The following is a 27,957-nucleotide window of genomic DNA, read 5'->3' as shown; positions in this document are numbered from 1 at the left end:
ACACTAATTTGTGTTTGCAGGTGTGAAAGCTGTGGTGCTGTCTTCCACTCTGAGTGCAAAGTGAAGGCTGTACCATGCCCCAGGTGTGTGCGTAAAGAATTGCAGAAGAAGCAGAAATCCTTCTGGAGGCAGCTGAATATGGACGAGAACTTCGAAGAGTCTTGCAACATGTTTGAATTGTCATATCAGAACACATGAGTTCCTTAAGGCAGTGCCCAGCCTGAAGAGAATCCCTCTCCCAGCTGCCAGCTCAAGCAAATTCTTGGCTTAGACAGGCAGAAATTTTTTTAAAAAATATTATCTGACCTTCTTCATCTGTGAATAAGAGCTGCCAAAGTGGCCATAAAGCCTTGTTGGCTTTGAAATGCCAATGGCTAAACTGCATTGGAGTCCAGACATTAGCTCTCATACAAAATGTGGTTTATGAGAAATACTTTAGGTCTAGCTAATTAAGTACCCAAATTTCTTTCCCACCTCTGGAGAAGACTTTATCTCAAGGCAGAAAATATTTGCTGCCATGACTGCATTATTTTTTGTGTTGTTCATTTAGAATTGATGAATCATCTACTTATTTATGTGTATTATTTATTTATTAGTAGCCTTGGCATGGTGCGGTATTTCACAGAACACAATAGAGCAGGAATTATTTTAAATCCACTGTCTCCTCCTGATATGAACATGTGGTTCCATTTCCTCATGTTTTCAGAGAACTATCTCAAAGGATCAGTGCATTTACATTTTAAAAGGATTTCCTTGCCAAGGAAAGAAAAGGATCTCCCATTAAACCTTATTTGGGATTGGTAAGACGCAGAATAATTCCTTCAGTTATGTTTATATATTTATAACCACCCCAGTGAAGTACTCCATATTGAGATAAGCATGGGACTTGCTACTCTTTTGGTTCAGGCTGGGAATATCAGTTAAGCTCTGTCACTGAAGTCCTTTGAGATTTGTGCTGGTTACTCTTGATTTATGGGAGGCTATGTCCTTTTCTGTAGTAACATAATGTTGGTTCTCCTTCCAGTTTGAAACTTTAGGGCATTTTAAGTGTTCATAATGGTTTTCTTTCTATTTCATGAAGTTTACTTCAAATGTTTTTCTAATCTGAACCTGTTAAACTGGTAGTCAGGAAAGTGGTCTTGCCCATTTTCATTAGCAAATACCTCCGAAATTGTGAAACACTAGTTTGCTGTTTACATATACAACTTGTGTCCTGCATTCTTTTTGAGCTCCAAGGCATTTATGGTTCTGTAATGACTTCAGTGGTGGACAGTGAAGTTCCTCAACGTATGATTCTGCTCCATGCACCTGGAACACAGGGAAGCATTAAACACAGTGAATTATTTTGTAAAGGGAAGTACATGATGGATTTAACTGGGGAAGTGTGTGTCATTACTAGCAGTATGTTTAATTCATTCACCTCCAATGAGCAGTTAGATTGTCTTCCCCCCATTTCACATTCCTGGCTCTTTTCCACACCCTGCAGTGAAATGTGTATTACATACCTATGAAAGCATTCGTATATATATACACATACACACACACATCTGTATACAGAAAGCAAATATGGTTTCAGGAGAATGCAAATTGCATGTGTATTTTTCCTCTCTTCTCATACAGCTTTGTGAAAATACAGAATACTGATTTTTGCTTCCTATATAATCTACAGACTGTTGTATTCAAGGCAGAAAGCAGTTTTGATTGTTGAAGCATCTCACTAATTGCTGAAGTATTTTAAGTAAAAGAGCAGGGTACATCATGCTTACATTAAAAGGTAAAATGCTACAATGAGTTGCATTGTACTGGAATATAAGTGGTTACCTTTTCCAGCCTCCAGTCAAAGAAAAAGTAGCTTTCTCAAATTTGAGTGCAACTACAATATATATAGAAGCATGTTTATATCTGTAGACATTAGACAACCAGTGCCTTTCTTTTCCAAAAATCCTTCTTCCATTGGGATTCTGTAGAAGGAAGTGAGGGATTTTCCATGTTCTTGGCAAAGTGCTGTAGGGATTCCCATACTTAATAAACCTGGTGAATCATGCACCTTTGTCACTAGAATTAATACTTCCCATACACAATGGTGTCTCTGTCTCAGCTCACTGTTCCTCATGTGGAATGAATTGCTTTTGGCTATCACCCTTAAAGGTATAATGTTCCTTGCAAATCCATTCCCATGCAAAGAATTCCCTGTGTGTTCACAAATGCAAACACTGGGGAAGTATTGTGAAATTAGTCAGGCAAACAGGAACTGCACTGGTACTGGCTGAATAAACAGAGCGCTCCCATGTTTTTCAGCTTGTGTCACTACAATTACTCCTGTAGCAAAGCCAGTAGCTCTGAACTGTCAGCATCTGGCAGGTACTATTTTGAATTATCTGTAGACATAATATTAGGTCATTAAAGAAAAAATGGTGGTGTTTTTCTTATCATCATGCTCTGGTACTTATGATACCTCACAGTGCTGGTTCATGTCTGGCTCAGTTTAGAAAAGGCTGCTTGAGTGCACTGTCAAAAACCATACGGAGTCAAGGAATCAAGGTTCAGCCATTGCAAAATGTTAGTTACTTTGACAGATGTCCTGCCTCCAAGGTACCAGTTATGTGGGTGGTTAGATATTGGAGTTGAATTCTGGAGTAACAGCAGAGACAGCAGTGGACTTGCTCTGGGTTTCTACAGATATTACAGAACAGTTTCTTTGCTAACAGAGGTTTAAACGATAAAAGAGTATGATGTTGGCAAAACTGCTGAAATTAGTCATGGGTCTGAAACCACTGCCATTACCAATGACATAGAGCAAGATCATGTTATGATATTCTGTCAGTGCCCAGAGCTTTATGTAAAAGGATACTGTACAACAGAGATCATGTTATTTGCTTTAAAATCCAGTGGTGTTGTAAACCAGCTAGTTCCTAAAATGAATAGACATTAATTTCTACTTTGGAAAAGTGATGCAGCTTCACAGTAGCTCTAGGAGCAGGCTGTAATGTGGAAGATGATGTCCTCTCAGGGATGCCTAGCTCCTATCCAAAAAAGTTATTCCTTATAAATGGATAAGATAAAGCATTCTGTCACCAATTTTTGTAAGCATAATGAAAGGCTTAATCCTGCCCTCAGTCGACTTTCTTGCAGGAGGCTCAGCCTGGGCTTCTGCAGGTGGTTTGGGTTTCAGACAGCACTGTAACCTTGCATGGCTGTCTCTGCTGGATTAACAGCGCTCGGTGCTGGTCCCCACTGCTTCTCTCTGGCCATTCTGCAGCCCACAGCCTGCATGTGGCTCTGCTCTGCAGACTTCTGGATGAGCATCAGCTGGTAAAGTTCCTGGGGGCTTTGCAGATTGCACGGCTCTGCCTGCACACTCCCCCCATCCCAGGTGAAATTATGTGTTAGTACTTCAGTCTTGTCCTGCCCACGCATGAAATAAATTTGAACAATGCCATTTCATTGTGAATCAAGAATAAAATATGCTTTTTGTCTTCTTCAAAGAGAAGATGCTTTCATAGCTGACTGAGAAGGAATTGATCTGTAATCCAGTTCCTGCTTTTGCTTTGTACAGAGCTTGTTATCAGTGTAAAAATAGGATGCTTAACTGCAGTGGACCATAGCCTCACTCTCTACAGGTACTTATAGGATAGTCTGGTATTATTTTAATCTAAGACACTATCCAAGATGCTTATTCAAGTCTCTTTTCCTCTTTAACCTAACCATCTACCTTTCCATCAAGGCAAAGATGGGCCTACCTAGGGGATGCAAACTGCAGCTCTTTTTGTATTATCAATCTATAAAAAGAGAAATTTGTATTTCTTGTGTAGGAATCCTCCTATTGCATTTCTTGTTTTTTGTCTGTCTTACGTGGTAGAAAATGATGGGTTTGTGGTGTGACGAAATATCCTGGCTGGCACATACCAATATGAGCTGATTGCTGGGATCAATAGGAATTAGCAGGTGTGAGGGAAGATACTTTTTTGAGAGGAAATTAAGTTATTCACGGTACTGCACAGGCTCTGATGGCCCTTGTAGGAGTGAATCATCCTAGTATCTCTAGAGCTCTTTTTGTCAAGGCTTCTCTTATTATTAGGATAGTGTGTGTATATTACAATAGACTGATGATAATGTCTTGAAAGATTTTTAGAAGGAGCAGAGGATATCTGTTTACAATGAAACGGGGAAGCTGCCCAGTTGAATTTTGCTTTTTCCCTGTAGCAACAGAAGCCACCGAGTTTCCTAGGCTCCCCAAAAGTCACTGCCTGCATTGCAGCTGACTGTTGATATGTATAAAAGAAATCAATTGAATAATCATCTTAATCTTCTAATTTATTTTTCTGCTGCTCAGTTGCCAGCCAGTCTCCCCTCTCTCTCTTCTGTCTCTGCCCATGTCCTTACTCACAGTACTGAGCCTATAGCCAGGCTTGGACCTTCATAGCTCATTGTGTTGCTTTTGAACCAGTTGAGTCCAATCATTCTCTCCTTCGTAATTTGCCTTCCAATTTTCCCTTCCCAGTAGGAGTGCCTTACAGTACTGTATATTAGTGTCTCTCTTCCTGTTTTGGATTTTCTGATTGCATCTGCTGTTTTATTAACTTGTAGACTTAAACTGAAACTCTCATGTGGTTGTGCCTGCTCTTTTGCAGGAGCAGCTGAGTAAATCAGTTTGCTTGTTCTGCCCTCATGAAGTGAGCTCTATAGGCTTATATACCAGCTCTGAAGACACCAAGCTGTGTGGGAACTCCTCGCTTTTGCTCATTTTGGTGCCTTAAACTTTGAGAAGTGAATAATTTTTTTAGAAATGCTCTGCCATGATGCAATGTGTTTGGCATTGGAGCTTGAAACCCTTGCTCATGACAGTTTCCATCTTGCTAGAAATGGTAACCATAACATTTGTTTACTGCCTATGCTTTGTGAGGGCATTATGAGAGAGGATAGTGTGGAGATGGTATTGGTTCTTACTATGTATATTTTTGAGACTAGCTGGGCTGCTTAGCCTGAGATGCAGTTGTGCAAGACCTTCAGAAGCCGTGCTTATATAATAATGTCAGCTACAGAGAATTCAAACTGGGTCAGGTCACGTGCAGTTTTGCTCCTCCTGGAACCCCTGGTCAGTCCACACAACATGGCCAGGGAGTCCCATACAGAGCTCCCTGCTCACTTGCACAGCTGGGTCCAGTCCTGTGGGAATGAAGATGTTTCCTCAAAGCTCAATTATAATGCAGCCTGGCTCCCTGAAGGCTGACCCTGTGTGGGTTTAGTCAGCCTTACCTTAGAGAGAGGGTTGACCCCTTGAAAGTTTAGGATTATTTACTTAAGTATGTGGCATGTGTCAGCCTGGGGCACTTGTCCTTACTAACTGTGATTTTATAAGTCCACATTTGACACCAGTAGCAGGAGTCCCATTTGTCAGTGGCAGTGCTGTTACTGCATTTTAGCAGTACAGTGAGGAGACAGCCTGGATAATAATGTGCAAAGTCCTTCTTTACTTGAAAACCCTGGTGTGGCCGTGATGGCTTGAGTCATATCTTAAAATGCCAATTTCACCCAAATTTCTTAGGGTGGCCATTAATCCAAATTGCAGAGATGCCACTTGTGGTCAGTATCAGAGATATCTAGGTCTGGAGAGCTATCAGCTGTCTAGGACTGAAGTGTATTAGACTTTGTGCACAAGTGTTGGTGGCTCTGTTTATTTATTTATTTATTTATTCCTATCTAATCCACATGTTAAACCATTATAAATCCTTGAATACACAGCATTGTTTTGGTGGAAAAAGGTTCTTTTCAGATTTGCTTGTGCACTTGTCTACCAAGTTGATTTTGCTTAAACTAAGCTGTGCTTTCACGCTGATTTTTAATTAATACCTGTGATACCAAGTTACCTTATATGAGTCCCTGCTATACTTGAGGTAATCAAAAGTAAATTCACGAGCAAAATGGGTGTTTCATAGGTATTAAGTGATAAGGGCAGCTTCCAAATCAACCTTAGTTCAGTCAAGGCAATTAAAAGCCAGGGAAAGCCAGGTGTGAGCCACAAAACCCAGTGGCTGATGTGGTCCCTGGAAGCCTGGGATTTCTTTCCTGCCAGAGCACCAGCTCACCTGCACCACTTACAGTGAATTTTAGCATTGCTGGCAGTGCACCCTGAGTTTTTGGAATACTGTTATGTGTGTGTGCAACTCTGTTAACTTATTTGCAACATTGTTACATGTGTTTCATTGTTCTTGTGCTTCCCTTGTTGGTTTGTTTTTTTTACATTTGACAAGGTTTTTTGTTTTTTTTTTTTTAATTGTCTGCAACTACTGGGCAATAGTCTTAATTTATTATTGATGTGTAATGAAGTTATAATTTAAATCCATTGAGTTGAATTGCTTGTTGACACTTGAGCAGGGTTTATTTGGGTTCACTTGTGACTGCATCAGAGCACCAGTCCCTCCTGTATAAAGGCAACCCTCAATAAACACTAAAAAATTGTTACTTGTCCTTTTTAATTTGCCTTCTGGTGAGTACTGTACCATGGGTAGGGCAAGCTTTGAAAGAGTGATGTTTTTCTTAAAAATGCTTTTCTTCTGGTTAAAGTCTTCTGAAATAAGAAAATATGATACTTACTGTTCCCAGATCTCAGACAGGAGGGCCTCTGGAAGTACTGTTGATGTCTGCATTAGGCTGTGGGGCTTTGGATTCCCAGTTAAATCTTGTGTTTTTGGAAAGCCACAAATTCCTAGATTTTTAATGATGCTGACCCCCGCCACAAGCTCCCAGGGGAGCTTACTGTGGTTTTGAGGCTCCCTTGGATACAGAGCTCCTGGGAGGCTTGCAGGAGACAGCTGCTTACTGTGTGGTTGCCACATTGACCTCTGCCAGAAGGGTCCAAGGTCAGGGCCTTGAATTCTGAGTAAGGGAGGCATCTCCTGGGGGGACTGAGGGTACCACTGAGGGGCTGGAAGGGCAGGATTTTGCCCATGTTACAAGGGTTCTCACACCTATGGATGTAGGAGCAGGCTAGATTCTTGTTCTTGGTTTATTCTTCTAGTGCACCAGCTAAGGAGCTTCTGCAGCTCCTTGAATCTGGATTTGATGACTAAAGATCGCAGCACAGAGCTGTGGTGGAGCTCATGGGCCCAAACCCCCTGCCTGAGACTCCCCAGAGCATTCCACATCCAGCCCTATGCTCTTGCAGCTTTCAAAGAGAGGGATATATCCCCTCCTCCACTATCTTCCTGCCCCTCCTCAGAAATACCAGAAGTCCCATCAGGAATGTCAATCCTCTCTCCTGCAGGAATCTTTGGACTTCATCCCTGTGATGAAATCAGCTACAAGAAATGAGTTAATGTTTGACCAGGATCACACAAGCTGCACAAGGAAACCATGTGCAAGACCTTCTCTTCCTCCTTATTTGCTTTACAAGGTGAGCAAATTCTGTTATGATATCTCCTTCCCCTTTCACTGCCACCTCCTCTCCTCACTTCACCCTCTAAGAGATGGTTTGAAAAAGCATCCACACAGAACAGAGACCTTGGGGTCTGTGGAGCCCTGGGAAGAGCATGCCGATCCAAGCTCTAGCTCTTCTTTTAAAGTCAGGATAATTAATTTTAAAAAAGCCACCCTTCTAGCTGTCAGACCAAAATTAATAATATTTGGGTTAATATGTGAAGTCAACTGGTTTTCTGAAAGAATGGAGCTAGCAACCTTCTCTCCTTAGGGACTGAGGGGGACATTTGGTGTGCTACCATACCTTTTCAGTGAAAGCACACTGAGGGCAAATGAAAATATTCTGGGGGTGTGTGCACATAGCTCTGGACTGTCTTGGTAAAAGTTCTTGTTTAACTAAATGCACTCCAAAATAGTGGTCCCATCTAGCAGCCCGAGTATTGCCACTATGAGAAGGTGGTGAAAAGCATCTCAGATAATCAAGTGTTACAATTAAAACCAGACAAAGACTCCAAGGCAAGCAGGAGTAAATACCATCCATTTCAAGCATAGACAAATATAAAACTTGACACTGAAGCTGTAAACATGCTTTAAAAAAGTCAGTCCATTGTTTATAGTAAGACTTTCAATCTTCTATAATTTAGTTCAAGGCATTAGCATTCATTTAGGTATTAAAAATTGAGTTGTAAGGCTCATCTGGAAAGCAAGACAAGTCAGAGAAGAGCTTGTGTTAAGGGGCTGAACTTCCATTGACTTGAAAATTCTCAGGTGTTTTTCATGTAGGTACAATATGATGCATTTAGAGGTAAGTAAGAGTATTAGTAAATTTAGATACTTTTTAAAAATAAGAAAGTGCAAATTACTGAATCAGTGTAAGAAAGTAATAGATGTAATCAGCATGCATGGAGCAGTTCAGTCCAAAGTGCTTTCCTAGCATTTAAGTTTATAAATTAATCTCATTTCTGACTGACACTGCTGGCAAATATCTGAAGTGCAGCACCAAAGTAATGAAACACAAGGAGTGTGCAGTTTTGGGAACCACAGTGTAAGTAAGACATTAGACTATTAGAGAGTATCCAAGAGGTGGGCAACAAAGTTGGTGAAGAGCTTTGAGGAGAAGCTTGAGGAGGAGCAGCTGTGGTCACTTGGTCTGTTCAGCCTGGAGGAGAGGACACTGAGGGGACACCTCACTGCAATCACAATTTCCCTGTGAGGGGAAGAGGAGGGGCAGGCACTGATCTCTTCTTTCTGGTGACCAGTGACAGGACCATAGGGAATGGCCTGAAGTTGGGTCAGGGGAGCTTTAGGTTGGATATTAATGAAAGGTTCTTCACCCAGAGGGTGGCTGGGCACTGGAACAGGCTCCCCAGGGAAGCGGTCCCAGCACCAAGCCTGACAGAGCTCAGGAAGTGTTTGGGCAATGCTCTCAGGAACAGGATGTGACTCCTGGCGATGGTGCTGTGCAGGGCCAGGAGTTGAACTCCCTAGTTCTTGTGGGTCTCTTGTAACTCAGTTTATTCCATGATTCTGTCTCTCCCTCAGTTTGTATCTCCCTTACAATGATTTCTGAGAGCAGGGGTACAAATGCCTGCGAAAGCAAGGCTAGGGTGGAAGACAAATGCCAGCACCATCCTGTCATTGGACATTGTCACACAATGGCTTGTGACACTGGTGGATACTTTGTTGTGTACATACTGCAAAATGTCCTGTTCTGGCTTGGACTCTGGACTTCTGAAGGACACTTGTTTCGGATTTAACAGACAGCATGTCCAATCCTTTAAGCAGATCCAAGATCTGCTGGCTCCAATGAAAGCTGCAGTTTGTCAAAGAACCAGAGCTGAGCTCTCAGTATTTAAAGACAGGAGCTGTAGGAGTGTATAAAATTGGCAGATTCCTTGTGAAATACAAGTGCATCTAGCACAGAGTTAACCCTGGGTGATAACAGGTAAAAGAGGGCAAATACATAATAAAATACAGGTCTCTACTGTAGGTATTTACACAGTATTGACATTGTTGGCTGTGCTTAGCAATTTATGTCAAGTGTTAACTGCACTGTCATAAAACAATAAAGTACTTCTGTGAAGGGCTTAGGGCAAAGGGGAGGCAAAGAAGTCTCACTATATAAGGCCCTCCTCCTGCATCTGTGGTAATCCATGGGAATGTTTCCATAGCTGTCAGCAGGAGTTGTGGGGAGGCCTGCTAGGGGAGGGCAAGCAGAAGCACATTTACTATGTTTAGAGCAGGTAACTAATGATTTTGTCTCGGGGAGGATGTTGCCACCATCAGATTTTAGGAGCTAACATAGCTTGTAAGTCCACCTTGCAATAAGTGGGGAGACTAGGGTTCCTCCTGGCAGCAGGGATGTCCTTTGATGTCTCACAGAAATGCTGACAAGGACCCATAAAATCTGAGAGATTACAATAAGAGAACTACTGTGCTTCGGGTGGCCATGAAGTGAAAAGGGCAAGAGCCCAGTGGTTTTTACACAGTGTACCCTGGACACTGCACACTTCCAGCTCTAGGCTGTAGCAACTCTACTATTCACACTGGGCTCACAGTAGGCTTTCCTCAGCATTTTGGCTGCAGGACCAGACTTCTCAGCTGAGTTTAGTGTTTATATGTAGTGGACCAAACTGAAACGCCAGTCCCAATCAGTCAGAGCACCGGGGTGTTTAGATCCAGGCACAGTGCTTGCCTGTCAATGGGTTTGTAGCTCCAGTTTGTCCTCCCTGCTTGTGTCTGCTCTTCATGAGGTTATGGCAGGATTGCTTCTCCAAGCCATGCTGATGCATAATGCTTACTAGAAGAGTATGGCTCTTCCACTATAGATGGTTCTCATGTGGTTGTTCCCTGTTTAGATGACACTGTATGGGAAGTTGTTGTTTCTTTCCAGATGCAGGAGGCAATTCTTCTTTATCAAAACATTCAGTAGAAGTCTTCCCCCACCACAGCAGTCCCACAGCTCTCCTGAGAGGGGTAGGAGAATTACCTGTTTCCTGGCCCTGCTCTGGACAATGCTTCTCAAAGGTCAGTTGGCTTCAAATAAGATAAATGTCTTTGTCCAGAAGATATTTCAGAGCCCTTCATAAACTTGAGTATTGCTGATAGCCTGGCTTGCCTTGCTTTCTCTGGAAAGAGTGCTCCACACCTGCTGGTCTTGACTGTTCTCTGAGGGAGCTGATAGGAACTGTTTGGAAAACAGATGAGTAGGTGTTGAACACTTCAGCATCTGACCCCATGTCTGTCAACTGTCTGAATTCATTTTGAGCCAAAGCAACTGGATGTGACTTCCATACTTCTTTCTCAAAAGCATTGTCCATGCCATTTCCTGTCCCATATTTTATCTTAAAAGCTAATGAATAGAGCTGAAATCTGTCCCTCACTTGTCAGCTCCAGGGCTTCATACTGAGACAGCTTTCAAAGTCTGTGCCAAATTCCTGCCATATTTCGGTGTGAGACTGAATTAGTCCCTCCTGAGTCCTAGGTGGTGTCACAGTAAAAAAAACAGCTTCAGTCCCATGGTACCTGTTGTCCCTTTCATCCCTCCAGCCCTCAGCTTCGCTAGTGCTGGAGATGTGGGCTAGATTCATTCCCCTACTCCCAACAGCACCACAGGTTCCTACTCCACAGGACCAGCACCTACCCCAGCACGGTGCTGTGGGGTCCTTGCATCCACTGTCCTGGTGCAAAATGCAGGTATGTTAAGCTCATGATATCTTTAAAAAGAGGTAAGCAGTTTCCCCATGGGTACCCAGAGCAGAGCGCCCCAGCACCAGCGTCTTCTTGGCTGTGTGTGCGACCTTTTCCCATGAATATCTCAGTGGTGTCCTCATCACAGGAGTTCTTCAGCCTCTGGCATGGTGAGACAGCCTGGGAGGTTGAGATGACCCTTTTAGATTGCACATCTCTTACTCTGCATAGCCACGCGTTAAAATTCGTCGCATCACACTTCCATGTAGGAATACGGGGGTGGGCCTTGGAGCAAGCAGCCTGGAGAGACGCGGAGCAGAGCGTGTTTCTCGCTGCTCACACTTTTCTTTCTTTTTCTTGACCCGCCTCAGCCACTGGAAAGGACCCATGTCCCGTGTTCCACCCCCACCCCCCGGCCGGCCCCCTCCTCCTCCCCAGCCGCACAATTGTCACCGCCAATTAGTGCATTGTTAGGGCACACAATGGCGCTGTGGCCACTGGAATGGGCCGCTTTTGTGCGTCTCCAGTCGGCTGTAGGGGCAGTCAAGATTCATTTAGGGCCTTACACAACATGGACAGAAAATACTATCAGAAAAGCAAAAGGGGAAAGAAAAAGGGAGAGGTAGCGAGGAGGGGGGGGAGCCCGCTATTCAGGGGTTAGCCCAGCCGCATGAAAGGCCCAAGAAGCAGTGCCACATTGAAGACGTCCCTTGGAACACAAAAAGGAACCGGGGCTTAATAGTAATTAGTGGGCAAACTGCAAAGCGCACCGTGGCTCTCCAGTGAATTGTTCCTGCACTTACTGCCACAGCTGCCCCTTCCCCCCTCCCTGCGGTCTGGCTGGGAGGGGAGCAGCTCGGGGGTGGGAACTGGCAGCCCTCCTTTACCCACCGGCTCTAGGGAGGCCTCACCATGCTCTTCTTTGTGGCAGGTAAATTGGATTTCATTCTCTAAAGCTCGTAGCCGGTTAGAGGAGGTACTCTGCAGCCAGGGCAGGGGGGTGGTTTCAGAGTCAGCGCCGTGCCCGTGTCAAGGACCTTTAAACAGCCCTGTCCCTTCTTGCAGCCTGGCCCGACACACCTTGAGGCTGGGCTTTTTGTCTGTCGCCTGTCCCTTTTTCCCCAGCAGAGACTTGGATGCCACTGCTGTTATTCTGCTTCTGTTGTTTCCACCTTTGTTTATAAAATAATCACCTGCATGGTTTTTTTATGATCTATTTAGGGAAAGGCCTGATAGCACCTCAGACAGCTTGGTAAAGGTGAGGAATCTCCTCAGGCTGAAGACCAAACCTTGCCCATCCTTCCAAAAATCTGCACAGTGCAAGCAGCACTTGCCTCCACCTTTCTCCCCTCATATCTCTTATATCTATGCCAGCTCTCAGTCACACTAAGGCCTTCATTGGTGCATACAGAAATTCTTAAAGAACATTTTGGCCTAGCACACCTTGGGATTATTTTAGGCAGCTGCATTAGTGTGCTGCTGAATATGTTTAATCCCTACTTCTGTAGAGATCGGGTTGCTGGTATTATCAGTCTCAGCTCATTTCCTGAGCTTCTTGTACTAGGTTTAGTCTGGAGCCTATGTGTCCAACAGAGTTAGCTGTGTCTTGGAAATACACCGTATTAAAAGAGCCCCAAGGCAGGTTTGACCTTACATAAAAGTGGTTAAGTATTGAGGAGACATTCAGGGCATCTTAGCCCCGATGGAAAGTCACAGAGGCACAAAATTGAGAATCATTCCTTTTATGTTGTATGGGAATCTAAATAAAATCTATGGAAGAAAGCTGTGGGGTCTAATGGTTTGTTTGTTGACTCTTCTTAGGTAGTGGATGTATGTTTCAGCTATCCTTGAATACAGGGCTGCTGAAATAGGTGCTTATCTCAAGCACAACCACACACAGTCCCATAAATTCAAACTGGACTTTTGCAGATTAAGCTCAGCGTGGCTAGACACTGTGGTTAGAGCAGACACCAACTGACCAAATTTAGTAACTGACCAAATTTAGTAGCCTCAGCTGGAAATGTTTCCAAACTGCAGTGTGTGAGATACACACACACAGTTCTGGACCACCATCTCACTGCTGGTAGAGATTGAAAATGCCTCCCTGTTTCCTCTGGTAGCTATGAGTACAACACTCTTCTATCTCCTAGATATCCAAGCAAACCTAGAAAATACAGATGCTGCTCCAATACCAGTCTTTTTCCATGACCTGGAAGCCACAGCCACTCTGTACGTCTATACAAAATAGGTTTGGTTGTATTAGAACAGTGAAAATAAGATTTACAGCCAAGATGTTTTGTCTGTCTGAAATCCCATCAAGGGTTTCATATGAGGGCAGCACAGTGGGCATCAAGGGCTCAGCTGGTGTTGCTGGGATGGCTCCTGCAATACAAACACAATCAGGGAGCTCACAGTGTCTCACAGATAGAGCTGGTTGAAGGCACTGTCTCACAACAGAGAATGTGTCTGTCTCTCACCAGGCACAGTACATCCTCTCTCTGCTAATTAGCAACATCCTTGGCAAAGTCTCAGCTGAAAGGATTACACTGTCTTCTCACCTTGCTCTATCCCTTCCTCCCCCAAAGAGGGATGTTTAGTCCTGCCAGGATGCAGCTTGGCTGGCCCAGGTAAAAAGTCTGCCTTGTTTCTCTCCAGACTGCTTGTCTACCAGAAGACAGATTTTGTCTTCAGGACAGTAAGTCTGGCCCTGACTGAAGGGAGGTGCAGCCTCAGCCTTGCCTCTCTGCAGCAGAGAGCCAGAGGTTGTCAGTCTCGTGTGCTCTAGTGGAACAGAAACAGGGAACAGCATCTGCACCAGGAGCCAGAATGGTATTTTTCCATCTTAGGACTGTGGGGTTGATTTCACAGCTCTCTCTGGCCATAGAGACAAACCACAGACCTTTTGGGTCTGCAAAAACAAGGAGAATTACCTTTCCTTTCTCCAGTTTTTTGTGTTCCCTGTCTGCTCAGCCCAAGAGCAGTTTGAACTGCAGGTACATTCAGCACCTAGCACAGGTGGAAGCTTGCACAGGAATTTCTGTGAGTGCGCCCAGTAGAATTCCGTCTGTCTTGTGATGGTGTAATGGTTGGGGGTCTGGCAGTGCCAGTCTGTGGGAGACATGGAGAAGGGCTCGGCTTCTCCTTTGTTCCAAATAGTGGGACAGCTAATTCACCAGCATAAGGGAAATACATATCCAGCATGACTTCTCCTGCACCTGGACAGACTTTTCTGAGCAAAAAGCTGAACCAAGCCACTTCAGCGTTTTCATGCCAGAAGGAAGATGCTGACCTACGTGAGCCCCGTTTTTGTAGCAATTGTGCTACCTTTTGTGTCAGCTCGTTGCTTACACAAAATCAATTTGATTGTATCAGTTTGGGGGAAAAAAGCCTGTAAGAGGGCTACACAACCTTGTCATCAATATTTTTGGCAGCTCTATGCTAGCCCTTGTGCAATATTTTGGAGCACTTTCTTGCATCACCAGGTGATATCCCAAGCAGGATAACATCATTGCATGCTCAGTGTTGCTGTATGTGGCAGTGAGGTACAGGATTTAGAGAATGGTTTCCTTCTTTTGCCCAGCAAATTTCCCGATTTGCTCCAATTCTGTTATCATTAGTCCCTGGCCTTGTGGCCACAGAGAGCTGGGAAATCAACCACTCAGCCTTGAGCTGGAAAAAGACCATTCTGGCTCCTGCTGCAGACTCTGCTCCCTGCTTCCATTCCACTGCAGCACGTAAGGGTCACTTTCATGTGTTAATCCTTCACATCTGACTAATATGTGAATGGGAAGGTTGCTATCAACATCCTTTCCAAAATCACTTTGACCTGTGTATTATATTATGCCATGAATGACTTGCAGAAGGAAGTAATCAAAATGTGTATAGTTCTAGCTAGTGTTAATTGCCTTTTCATCTGTTTCTGGCTCTTTTTATTGTGTCCAATAAATGTTGATTATGCAGGGATTTAAATCTGTATTTCAACATCGTTTCATTCACTTGATGTGAATGACACAACTCACTAAAGCTTAGTTCCAAATATTCCTCTAGCTCTGTGCCAAGCACTTCAAGGATATCAGAAGAAGATAGGGAAAACCTGAAGTGCCTGATCTTAGCAAGAATGCCTAAAAGGTCAGGTAGAGGACATTGTTTCAGGAGGTCTCTGGCTTTGATACTTTCTGGTTCATAGAAATATGAGAACACAGCATGTGTGTATTGTACATGAATGTTCTCCTTTTAGGGTAATGTACATAAGTACACATACAGGATAAAGCTTTCAAATGCATAAATTTTGATTGCTTCTGATCTTAAGTGAGCGATATGGCATCTTGTAAAGGAGTCCAGTTTCTGGAAATAAAGGTCCCTTAAGGTTGCCCCAAGAGAGTCCAGAATCACTGCATTTAAAAAGGCTTGATCACAGCATCTTGAGAGGTTAGTGAAGAAATGCAGCCAAACTGGCTTACATGTTTGAAACCTATTTTAAGTAAATTCTATATTTTCAGGAAAAGACAGACTGAACTCAAACTATGCTGAACACAGACTGAAGTTGCTTTTAACAGCACCAATTGTTATCATATGTTTTGTATCAATTCATAGAATTTTAACGTCAGGAGAGACCACCCATAACTGCAGATGTTCATAGAGAGCAGTCTCTTTGTAAATTGTCAGTTCAGCAGAGACAGAAAATTTCTTGGAAATGTTGCTGTTTTGACTGACCAACTTTCTCTGAAAATCAGGTAAGACCTAAGAGACAAATGCTCACCAGGCCGATTCTTGCCTGAAATCTGCCCAGTTTGCCAGCAAGATCCGTCACCCTAGGATTTCTGTGTCACTCACTCCAGGTCTTCCCTCATCCTGTGTTCCTAAGGCCTTCCTGGACAGGGGGCTTCTAGGAATTCTCCATTTGCAAGGAAGCCTTCTAGCTTTTCCTGATGCTGCAGGATTGCTCAGAAGTATGAGCAGCTTGCCCTGTTTGGAACAAACTGGTGTGTTTTATATTATTTTTTACTGTTGGAATTTTCCACAAAACAGAAATTTTAAGTTATAGCCAGCTTCAGTCTAGGCTGCCTGACTGTTCTCCAGAGGACTAGCCATTACAAACTTGTATCCTAACTCTGAAATACTTGCCACAAATTTTTCAACCAGAGGGTCCTCTAACTTGTCCCTCTGTCTCTGCAGCGGTAACAGATATGTTAATTCTGGTGTAAAACAAGCAGATAGAAACAAGTCTCCAAAGGCTGCAATCTGAAGCAGGGCAGGAAAAGCATTTTGCCAAGGAACTGCTTTGAGCAGTTTCTCCCTGAAGGTCTCACACAGCAAAGGAGAGAGCAGGAAAAAGGCAGAAAAGGAAAGAGCTATTTTTGAGGTAGCACTGATCAGAACAGCATTGGTCTGAAGATAAGTCAAGCAGTAGTTAGTCTGTACTGTTGTTTCATAGAGGGACTTGCTGGCTCCCATGTATGAACTGGGGGTTTGTTTTACTCTGTGGTCAGAGTCAGAGCTGGTGTAAGCCAGCGCTGATCTTTGCTGGGCTGCAAAGCTGAGCTCCTTCAGGCCTGCTGAGGAGCCTGGACAGGGGTTTGGCTTCTCACACCTGCGTTGGTCTGCAGAAGACAACACTTGTGTTCTTGCATGCTGGCCCCCAGGAGGTTACAGGGAAGTGCTGATGGCCCCACCTCATGTGCATGTAAAGGGTTAGATGTGCTATGATGCAAACCACAGCTTCGTGGCTCTTAAGGTCACTTTTGCTGGACTTTCAGATCAGATACGGCAAAACTTGTGTGGTTCATGGGACATGCCCTGCTCTCTAAGTTAGGGAAAGGCCTGAGCTGCAAGCACTGGCCCCTTGGTTGAAAAAAAAAATCTCAGATTCCATGCTTCCAGGCTGCTCATTTTGCAGCTTTCCTGAGAGCTCGGTTCACTTACAGCTATAGGCATACAAATACATGTGCCATACAATAATCTGGCTTGGAAATCCCACTGGAGCAAAGTATTTAACTCTGAAAAATATTTGGAGTAACTTCTTTGCAATGTATAGAGCAGCAAGAGTTTAAGAAACAATCTCACTGTATTTAAACAGTCATTACTGCTTTCTGGGTAAATAACACATGTTTTTAAAATGGTCTCTATACACAATAGACGCTAACACAATAAATCCTAATTGCTCTGAAGGGCCCATTAGGCTGTATCAGGTCAATACATGGCGGAGCTTTTTTGAAAGTCACTCACCCTGTTGTTACATAAGCCACAAATTGAAAGTCCATAAATAAGTATTTGCCAAATGAAGAGTGAGGGCTTTGCCAGGGCCATACTAATTTATCATGTCAACTTCACTATAGGGACTGTTTTCTTTTCAAGGGCCCATGAGAGAAAAAGAAAAGAAAAAAAAGCATAATATGTTGTGTTTCAAAACTACATATTTGAAAAGTTTCAGATGTTTCAGGCTGCACTATACCTCCCCCCCTCCCCCACCCAGGAAAATTAGATGTAAGGAACTTCACTGCTTCCTCTTTATCTCGGTGTTGTGTGAGTCACAGCACGGAGATTTGAAGACCAGCCATGGCTGTGGCATGGCAGAGGCCCATCCTCATCACCACCAACCCCTCTGCGCCTCTGAGCCAGGGCCCTGATCCTCCTGCCTCTGCATGCTGTGGTAGTGGCACCTCAGGGCAGGAACATCCCTACAGTATTCCAGCTGTGGCTCATGGGAAGGTTCCCAGTGCCTGAGGAGACCAAAGAAAACTTATTACATACATTTTATGTGCACTTATATGTACAAGTATAGTTAATTAATAAGTGATGAGTTTGGCAGGATTAGTTTTATGTGCAGCCACTCTTCCTGATTTTACTTTGGTCTTACTCCTCTGAACTTCTGGTGGCATTTTACAAGCTGCAGCATTTGTGTTAGGTGTTGCTAAAGTCTTTGTCACTGTTAGAAATCAAGTTTTGGATTAATTCACTCAGAAGTTTTCAAGTTTCATGTAACTTTTTGGATAGAGTACAGTTTGGCATGGTTTTGTTTTCCTGCAGTATGTTAAGGTGTGTAATTGCACAGGTGTATATAAAAACAAATTGTATTGATGTAAGTTAGGATTTTTAAGGGAATTTCAGCAAGGCATGGTGAAAAGCATTCAAGTGATTTAAATCTGAATTCCTGTCCCCAGGCCACAGCCTTCAATTCATCTGGGCACATGAGAAATGTTCACCCCTGCTGCTGTTACACTTCAGTAGGATTTGGGTGCCAGGGTCCCTCTGCAGACACTGGCAGTGATTCTCTTTGCTCTGCCTGCTTGCAAAGGGCCAAGAGTCCCTCTGTCTCCCTGCCTGTCAGGTCCTTCCTGCCTGTATTGAGCAAGAGCCTTGGTCTTATTTAGGAGCCCCCCACTCCAGGTGCTGTTACACGATGTCAGTCTTGGTGCTGGGGTTTGCAGCACAGGCAGCCTGGAGCTGCTGCAGCACTTAGGTGGGAAGGCAAACACATAGCATGGGTGGAAGCAGAAGCACACCTGCCTTGGTGCAGCATGCAGCCGTGTCCTCGGTGTGGGGCAAATACCGATATCCTTTTGTACCAGTACACAGTGGTCTGCTGTGCTGGCGCTGCCAGGGGGCTGCACCATGATGCCAAAAGTGATGTCTGTTCCTGCACTCGTGACAGGCAGTAAGGCAAAGTCTTGTGCTGCTGCAAACCACCTTATGGCCCCCAGCACCCCCTCAGTCCAGCAGATTGTTATCAGGGGTCACTGCTAATTTGAGCAATGCCTGAGCCAGCACAGCCTCCAGCTGGGGTGACTGGCAGGCTGCCCACCAGCACCGGGAGACCGCCGTCACCTGCGCTGGGCCCCCACTGCTCCCTTCCTGGGAGCTGGAGACTTGTCAGCAGTGCAGACAAAACCAGGATTTGCTGCTTCAAGCAAGAGGGGTCGAGGGCCAAAGGGTGGTGTGCTGATCCTGTGACAAGAGGGGCAGAAGGTTCCTGCCCTGCTTTGGTACCGGCAAAGCCAGGAGCGACATCAGTGCTCTCTGGCTTTGTCCCTGCCCAAAGCCTGGGCTGAAAAGCTCTTTGCGAAAGTCTGCTGAGTCCTCTAACAAGGGCAAGGGCAATAGTCAGCCTTTACAAAGGAATCTCACTTAGTCCTTTTCTAAAGTCTTTTAAAAGTCATGGTATCCTTCACAAAAGCTGTTTGTCCAGGTAAACAGTGTATGCTGACAATCAGCAGTGCAAGAACCAAATACAGAAATATTTATCACCTTTTTGCTTTCTGCTTCTACCAGGAGCCACTGCATCCCAGCTGAAAACGCCTCAGTGGGTGCAAGGTGTGTCTGTGAGGACACGTATTGTCAGTCCATGCCTGTACCCTCTGGGCTGGAGCCAGGAGCAGGGATTAGATGAACTCCCAAGCAGACCTGTCTAGCATGGTGGAGATTCATGGACACTTCTGCACATGGATAAAAGGTAAAGAAACTTTTAATAATTTAAGAGTTTTTTAACTACAAAAGCATTTTCTTTGGGCCAGGAAACACTTCCTTTTTTGTCTGCAGGGTTTGATACAGTAAATTTTGTGCAGACACATCTTCTGTTACTAATAGTGCTGGATGCACATAAAGCACTCTCATACTGTACTGAAGACATGAGTAACAAACCTATCAACTGCACTTGCACTTACACCATATTTAATCCTGCTCTGGTTGTTCTGCTACATATTCATAAAAAACAAAAAAGAAACAGAAGCACAGAGCAAGCCAACAGATGCCTACCTGGCTCTTAATTGGATTTTATGTGTCCCCAGTGTAGCAAATACAGCATTATTTACAGCCAGGCTCTAAGAATTAGATATATCTGGAGGAGTGGCAAAACCTGAACCAGGCTACAAGAGTTGATAGATTAACTGAAATGAAGAGCTGCCCCATTTTTCCCTTCTTATCTTTTCCCTTCCCAGTCATGTACCCATTTCCCATTGTGTATCAAATCAAACTAAGATATTGCCCAAGAGAATGCTTATAAAAATGAAAAATGCCAACAAAAAAAAGAATTTCTGCTCTTAGGGAGCTTCATCAGCATTTTCTAATTGTACAGCAATGATGGTAATAAAAAGGCTGCCCTGTGCTCTCAGCTATAATTTGGATAATCAACTGACAGCCATAATGAAACTGTCTGTGATTGCTTTCTGCTGGGCTACTAGTTCACAGAAACTCATTGTTGGGGAGAATTAAAAGTTATGACTCCTGCTACAAGGATATGCCACTGTCTTCCAAAGGAACATGTGACTTGTAATTTTCCTCTGTGTAGCTCTATTACAGGGAAAACTTACAGCATAAAGTAAAAAGGTATAGGGATGTGAGATTTTTTTTCTTCCCTTAAAAAAAAAATGTTGTTAAGCATCAAAGTTGACAGTGCCAAGTAAAATGCATGCCTAGGCTGGGTGGATGTGGATTTCAGGGGTGGTCGTTAGGTCTCTCACCTTAAAATCCCTGATGACTTTGGTCATCAGCAGTGAGTGCTCTGCCCGTGGGTACATCAGCCACTGGCCTCAGAGCAATAAGCAAGCCAGGTTTTAATTCTGTGAGGAAGGCAGGAGCTAAGTCATGCTTTGAGTCTTTGCTTTGTGGGTTTTGGGTGCAGTTAGGGGTATTTTGGGTACTGGTGTTCCTCAGCACCAGGCCTTGAATTCAAGCTGTCTGTATCTGTGATGTGCTGTGCGTATGTCTTGACTAGTAGATCCAGGGCTGGATGCAAGTACTCTGGTCCAAAATGCCCTTCCATCCTTCTGCCTTGGCCAGAATAAGGCTCTGCCGTAGCAGCTGCAGCCTGTGACCCCCAAATCTGGCTTCTGAGGCAGGTCTGTTCCCCTGCATGCCCCGAACATTCCGTGGGCTTAAGGGCTTTCAGGGAAGCGCTTGAAAATCAGGCTGGCAATTTCAGTGTTTACGAATGCATGGGCTGGAGGATTTGAATTCCTGGCAGCTAAGCGTGACCACCTCGGTGGCCCTGGCAGGAGCCCGCGGTCCCAGGGAGCTGGGCAGAGCCCTCTGCCCCGGCACGGTCTCGTCGATGGTTCGCGCTGCGCTCCAGCGCCTGCCACCCGCCTGGTGGGTGGAAGAAAGGAGCTGTTGGAGTGGATGGCGACCGGAATCCGGGGCAGGAATGCGGCAGTGCAGCTGCCTGCACCCGGGCAGGGGCGGCTTCCCGTTCCCTTCCCGCCGAGGCTCAGCGTTCCGGGAGTCGGGAGCGCTGCCCCGCCGGGCAGCTTGGGCGCGGGCAGCGCCGGGAGACAGCGGCGGTAGATGCTACAGTGTCCCTTGTACCCGGGCTGATGTGCCATGGCCGGAGCAAGGCAAATCCGGCCAGAACCCCTTTACATCTTCGCTTCCCCTACCCAGGTTTATCCCCGTTTCGTCCCAATCCCGTTACGGCGGGAGAAGCCCCGGCCCCTTCCCGCGAAGAGGGGCTGAAGGGCCCGAGGAGGAAGGGGCGAAGCGGCAGCAGCGCCGCGGGCACCGCCTGCCCTCCTCCTCCAGCCGCTCGGCTCTTCGCGCCGGGCCGGGCAAGCCGGGCCGGGCCGTCGCGGCGCAGAGAGGGGCGGAAGGCCCCGGGTCTCAGGAGGGGCCCGGCGGGCAAGAGGGGAAGGAGATGGACAGATGCGGAGCAGTCCGTGGTTTGGCAGCACCGTCATCTTCTCACTTCGCCGCCTGCCCCCGGGCCGCCGCGGGACTCCGAGCGCCGGCGGCCGGGGGCGCTGCGGGCCGCCTGCAGCAGCGGGGCCGGGGCAGCGCGGCGTTCCGCCGCCGCGGGACTCGGCTCCCGGCGTGGGGGCGGCCGCGGGGAGCCCCGGCGGGGCGGGGCCAGCGGCGGGGGCGGGGCCGCGGGCGGCCCCGGGGCGGGCGCAGGGCGGGGCGCGGGCGCGGCGCGGAGCGGGTGCGCCCGCCCGGCCCAGAGCGCAGGTGGCGGCGGCGGCGGCGGCCCGGACCCCGCCCTCGCTCCCGGCCGGGCCCCGCTCCCGGCGCGGAGGCGGCAGGTGCCCAGGACATGCGGCGGCGGTAGGACGCGCGGCGGCGATGGGCGGCCGGGGGCTGCCGGTGCCGCTGCTGCTGGGGCTGCCGCTGCTGCTGGGGCTGCCGGCGGCGGGGCGCGCCGCCTCCAAGGCGCTGGTGTGCCAGGAGATCACGGTGCCGATGTGCAAGGGCATCGGCTACAACCTCACCTACATGCCCAACCAGTTCAACCACGACACGCAGGACGAGGCCGGGCTGGAGGTGCACCAGTTCTGGCCGCTGGTGGAGATCCAGTGCTCCCCGGACCTGCGCTTCTTCCTCTGCAGCATGTACACCCCCATCTGCCTGTCCGACTACACGAAGCCGCTGCCCCCCTGCCGCTCCGTCTGCGAGCGGGCCAAGGCCGGCTGCTCGCCCATCATGCAGCAGTACGGCTTTGCCTGGCCCGAGAGGATGAGCTGCGACAGCCTGCCGGTGCTGGGGGACACCGAAGTGCTTTGTATGGGATACAACCACACGGAAGCCACCACCCTGCCGCCTTTCTTTGGGAAGCCCACGCGCCCTGCCAAGGACATGGCCAAAAACCTGACACCACTCGATGGGCAGCGCCTCTCAGGGCTGGACTGTGGTCAGACTTGCAAGTGCAAAGCGCCCCTGATCCCCATCTCCAAGGATTCCCATCCGCTGTACAACCGCATCAGGACTGGGAAGGTACTCAACTGTGCCATCCCCTGCTACCAGCCCTACTTTACCCAGGATGAGAAGACCTTTGCTACCTTCTGGATCGGCCTCTGGTCCATCCTCTGCTTCCTCTCCACCTCAACCACCGTGGCCACCTTCCTCATTGACATGGAGCGCTTCAAGTACCCTGAGCGCCCCATCATCTTCCTCTCTGCCTGCTACCTCTTCGTCTCCATGGGCTACATTGTGCGGCTGGTGGCAGGGCACGCCAACGTGGCTTGCAACCCGGAGCACCACCACATCCATTATGAGACCACAGGCCCTGCTCTCTGCACCGTGGTTTTCCTTCTCCTCTACTTCTTCGGCATGGCCAGCTCCATCTGGTGGGTCATCCTGTCCCTCACCTGGTTCCTGGCAGCTGGCATGAAGTGGGGCAATGAGGCCATTGCTAGCTACTCGCAGTACTTCCACCTGGCTGCCTGGCTCATCCCCAGTGCCAAATCCATTGCTGTACTGGCACTGAGCTCTGTGGACGGTGACCCGGTGGCTGGGGTTTGCTATGTGGGCAACCAGAGCCTGGAGAATCTGCGGGGCTTTGTGCTGGCACCACTAGTGGTTTATCTCTTCACCGGCAGCCTCTTCCTGCTGGCTGGCTTCGTCTCGCTCTTTCGCATCCGCAGCGTGATCAAGCAGGGCGGCACCAAAACTGACAAGCTGGAGAAGCTGATGATCCGCATCGGCATCTTCACCGTGCTTTACACTGTGCCTGCCACCATCGTCATTGCCTGCTACATCTACGAGCAGCACAATCGGGAGGCCTGGGAGCAGGCACAGAACTGCTCCTGCCCGGGGGACCCTCACCGCCCCAAGCCTGACTACGCTGTCTTCATGCTCAAGTACTTCATGTGCCTTGTGGTGGGGATCACCTCCGGCGTTTGGATCTGGTCTGGAAAGACACTCGAGTCCTGGAGGCGCTTCACCACCCGCTGCTGCCGGGCCAGGAAGCCTGCGGGCGCCTCTGTGTACGGTGAGGCCAGCCCGGCACTGGTGGGCAGGACGGTACTGCCCAGTATGGCCTCCTACCACAAACAGGTCCCACTGTCCCACGTGTGACCGGAGGCAGCTGCGGTGACCTCAGCCACAGGGAGGAGAGGGTTGTGAAGACCCTGGGCCACAGAAGAGGGGGTGACAGCTGGGGCCACCCCAGCATCTTCAGCCCCACCGTGGCGGTGCTGCCTGGGACCATGAGCACGGAGCAGCTGCAGCCCCAGGCAGGGCTGGGGGAGGTGCTGCCAGCTCAGTGGGGGCAGAAGGACAGGGAGGCCTGGAGCCTGGCACTGCCATGTATGCCCCATTTGGGGTCCCACATCCTGGTTGGGGTCCTGGGATGCTGCTGCCTGTGTGCCAATCAGGTGGCAGTAGCCCTGAAGCACTGATTTGTGTCCCACACCAGGCCTCTGGGTAGGTCTTGCTGGTGCTGGGGTGAAAGGCAGAGCTGTAGCAGGCAGGGTAGATGGTGGCCCCCAACCCCAGGTGGGGGCTGGCACTGCCATTGAGCCCCTCAATAAAGCCCAGAGAGTGAGTCCGGGAGAGCTGGCAGGGGTTGCTGCCTCCCTGGGTGCCCTGGGCAGAGCAGGAGACTGCTGTCAGTGCCCCCAGAGCCCCAGGCACAGCTGCATATTGAGGAGAAGGCTGGGGGCTCTGGTGTGAGGCAGCCACTGGCCTTGCTCAGGCAGCAGCACACTGAGCAGGAGGGGAGGAGCTGCATGGGCTGGGGGCTTCAGGGGTGGTGACAGTACAGGAGGAAGGGGCTGTGGAGAGGATCTTCCCCAGGGACGGGGTCCCAGCTGTCTGCAGCGCAGGCAGGGACCGGGTGATCCGCTGTGGTCCCTTTGCCCTGGGCAAGCACATCCAGCTCCCTTCAGTGCGGGGCTCAGGACTGGGCAGGAGCTGGCTCTGGTGGGCTTGGCTGGGTGGCACTGACTGCTTGCTCTGCAATGGGCAGCCAGCTCCACTGCCCATGGAGCCACTGAGCCCAGGGAGCTGAGGGGCTGCACAAGGGGCTGTGCAGGTGGTGGAGCTGGGGTTTGCAAGGAGCCCTGGCACCGCTGGCTCTGGCACAGAGAGCGGGGCTCTCCTGAGCTGCCCTGGGCCCTGGGAAGGGTCCATGCTGCTCGTGCCTCTCGCCACTGCAGCGGGGCGAGTTCCTCGGTCTCCCTTGTCCCATGTGGGTTACGTGGGGCGAGGGAAGCAGGCCCTGTGTCCTGCCCACCAGCTGTGGTGTGTGGCACAGCAGCTGAATGTGGCACAGCAGCTGAGCGTGGCACAACCAGCCCTAGAAGGTTGGTTGTACCCCTGCAGCAAGCCAGGACTGCAGGGATGGGGTGTCCCAGCCAGGCAGCAGGCTGTCTCTCCGGAGAATCAGCTGGGATTTCCAGACAGTCGGCTTCAATACTTGTTGCTCCTTTTTTCAAATCTGTGCCTCTGCTAGAGAGACTACCAGGTTTGAGAAGGAGCAGTTAATTTAGGGAAACTTAGCAGAGCGCTCGTACTCTTTTCCTCCAACTTCCCAAGCCTTTTCACCTCCTGGGATCAGACAGCAGCTGAGCACCAACAGAACCATTGCCTACCATTAAGAAGTGGTGACAGCTGGGTTTCAGTAAGTAGAATAATGGTGGGGGGACCCTGTTGTCAGAGTCACTAAATGTAGCCAGGGCAAGGGGCTCCAGCTGTGGCATGGGATGAGGCTGGCTGCCTCTGATTTCAGGCCACTTGTGAAAGCACCCTTGTTTTAATTTTTTTTTCTCCCTGTCCTAAGCAGTGGTGATATATGTAACTACCCAGCCATTACTGGAGTGCTTTTTGCCCTCCTTCAAGTGTGGCACTGTGACCCAGCTACTCAAGCACTGGAGAACAGCTGCTGGCTTTGCTCCTGCAGGACTGCAAGGATCTGAGGTTGTTCTTAACACCCTTGGACCACTTCAGTCAAAAAAAGTTTCCACCTCATTTTAAAACCAAAACCTGGGAAGTGAGGGAACACTCAAGTGGTACATCTCTGGATAAAGGTAGTGTGAGTGTCTCTGGGGTGTCCTGGATACAGGAAACAGAGGTGCAAGGATGGAGGGCTCACCAGGGACTGTTCAGCTGCATCCATGTGCACTCTTGCAGCATGGCTCACCCCCTCCAGCATGTTGGAGTACTTTACTGTGGACAGAATTGCACCATATTGTGTTACAAACTGTAAATAATTGTATTATAGCCTAATTTGTACATACAGAAGCCGTAGTGACCTTTGATACAGGTTAGGGACAGGTGTGTTCTCAGCAGTGAGGCAGGTCAGGTGCAGAGACACTGGGTAGTCTCGTGCTGTAATCCAGGGCATTAAATTATTCCAACCTCCTCCAGTCCACACCTTGCTGGACTCCTCTCTCTCTCTCTCTAGTGCCTTTTGTAGATACAGCTAAACACACATCATGCAATACAATGAACAAAAAAACCATGTCAAAGGTGGTATTTTGCTGTTTTTGTTTTTTCCAAAGTACAGCTGACTGTAAAGAAATCCAAGATCAGCTACAAATCGTTGTCTATTGAAAAATGCAAGAGCGTTTTCATCTTTAATCTAACGGTAGGTTAATACAATCAACTCGTGTTTGAGCCTGGCTTCTCAGCAACAAGTGGCAGGAGGGGGGAAGGAGCCGTTGCCATGTGCCCTGTCTGCTGTAGCCAATTTACATGTTGGGTTTTGCCTCTTCCGTTACCAATGCTATTCAATGTTGCTTAAATAACTGTACTATATTGTGTGAAAAGCTGAAGAAATTTTATTCAAAGAGAAGTATCAACATTAGTTATTTATGAGTATATAAAAAAAAAATAGTGTGTATTGTTTTCTTTACTTCTGCTTCTGTTAGAGTATTTATTACCTTAGAAGCTTACCTGTCAGGGGGAGGGGGAGGACCATGAAGGGCTCTTATCCCTGGGGATCGTGGGGAACTGGTGAGGCAACTACACTTGTGTGGCACAGGAATAGCATGTTCCGTGTGCACGAACCCCACGCAGCGCTGCCCTTGGCACAGAGGATGCCACACATCCGTGCCCTCAGTGCCGGCGTGCCCGGGCTGGGTGGTGCAGCCAGGCTCTGCCCTGGGTTCTGTGCTCGGGGGCGGCCGTGCTGGCTGTGCCCGTGACCGCGCTGACAGCGCGTTCCCTGACAGGCCAAGGTCACGCCTCGCTGCTAAAAGAGTGTTAACTATCAGCTTTTATTGGCATTCTGCAGTTTCTGCAGTACGTGTCCCTTGCCCCGTGCTGAGATCAGGCCCTGCAGAGGTGCCCTTTGATACTCCTAAGGCCAAGCAGATGACAACTCCTAGCCAAGGGCCCATTTGGGTGGTCGTGTTGCCATCTGCTGTGCGACCTCTCTCGTTGCGAGGAGCACTTGGGGAGGGACAGCAAGGGGTTAAGGCTGGCTCCGTGGTGACTAATGGTGCAGGACTCTGCTATCTAGTTAGGTGTGTAGGCACACACCAGGTCCCACCAGATAGGATCTCTTACCTGGAAGCAGCATTCCAGCGCCCAGTGATAAACCTGACAGTCCCACAGCCTGACTCACCTGATTCTGTAGGGATCTTCCCCCCCATGCTCAAGTACAGGCAAAACACACCATTGGGGCTGATCCTATCGCCCCAATTACCCAGTTTTGGGGTGTGGAGGGGATGTGAACCATTTCAGCATCAGGTTCTTCTCAAGGAGCTGTGGACACTCACTGCCTGCTCCCAGAAGTAACTCCAGCACCTTGCTGGCAGCCTTGTTGTCATTCTTGCCTGCCAGGAAGCTGTTGTGTCCTCAGCTCCTCATAAACAGGACTTTGGCAGCACTGCCATCCACCGCCTACCTCAAGCCACTGTTTCCGAGCAAGGGAAGGGCCCTTCCTGCAGGCAGTGTGAGTCACCTGCAGGACTCTGTTCCCGTGAGCACACATGTGATCCAGCACAGCTGGCCCAATGCTTGTGCTCCTGTGCTCTCCAGGTTCCACTTGGCCGACTTAAGCCACCCTCAAGGCAGTCACCGGCTTCCCTGGGGCTGAACAGTGCAAATGCAGCACAAGTTCAGGATGGGTGGCATGGAGAATGACAGTGCCTGATGCCATGGGGGAATGTGGCTCTTCAGATAGGTTTTAATATCATAGAT

General features: G+C 48.1%; 2 protein-coding genes across 5 annotated transcripts in view; both read left to right on the top strand.

The window, feature by feature from the left end:
• PLEKHM3 (pleckstrin homology domain containing M3) overlaps nt 1-21,719 on the top strand; it is a 94,043-nt gene extending 72,324 nt beyond the window's left edge. For 2 of the 4 annotated variants that reach the window (XM_005519893.3, XM_088059295.1), the window contains exon 8: nt 21-6,425. In XM_005519893.3, coding sequence (XP_005519950.2) covers nt 21-198 — 178 coding nt within the window. In that variant the 3' untranslated portion in view covers nt 199-6,425. Of the gene's footprint in view, nt 1-20; nt 6,426-7,264; nt 7,394-19,374; nt 19,556-21,480 lie in introns of those variants that run through there. The other 2 variants (XR_015773177.1, XM_014249351.2) reach the window with 2 other exon arrangements.
• A 395-nt stretch (nt 21,720-22,114) lies between these two features.
• FZD5 (frizzled class receptor 5) lies at nt 22,115-26,665 on the top strand. Its single transcript, XM_014249637.2, has one exon. The coding sequence runs from the start codon at nt 22,156-22,158 to the stop codon at nt 23,884-23,886; it is 1,731 nt and encodes a 576-aa protein (XP_014105112.1). The 5' UTR covers nt 22,115-22,155; the 3' UTR covers nt 23,887-26,665.
• Nucleotides 26,666-27,957: the final 1,292 nt, after the last annotated feature.

Source organism: Pseudopodoces humilis, chromosome 8 (genome assembly GCF_049639895.1).
Source record: "Pseudopodoces humilis isolate 2021_Gansu_Grassland_sample_001 chromosome 8, ASM4963989v1, whole genome shotgun sequence".
Lineage (NCBI taxonomy): Eukaryota > Metazoa > Chordata > Aves > Passeriformes > Paridae > Pseudopodoces > Pseudopodoces humilis.
The sequence above is the reverse complement of the archived record's forward strand: the minus strand, read 5'-3'. Positions and strand labels throughout refer to the sequence as shown.

Bases quoted from the DNA above. Each gene is read 5' to 3' on its own strand.
- FZD5 (XM_014249637.2), top strand. From the start codon at position 22,156: ATGGGCGGCCGGGGGCTGCCGGTGCCGCTGCTGCTGGGGCTGCCGCTG.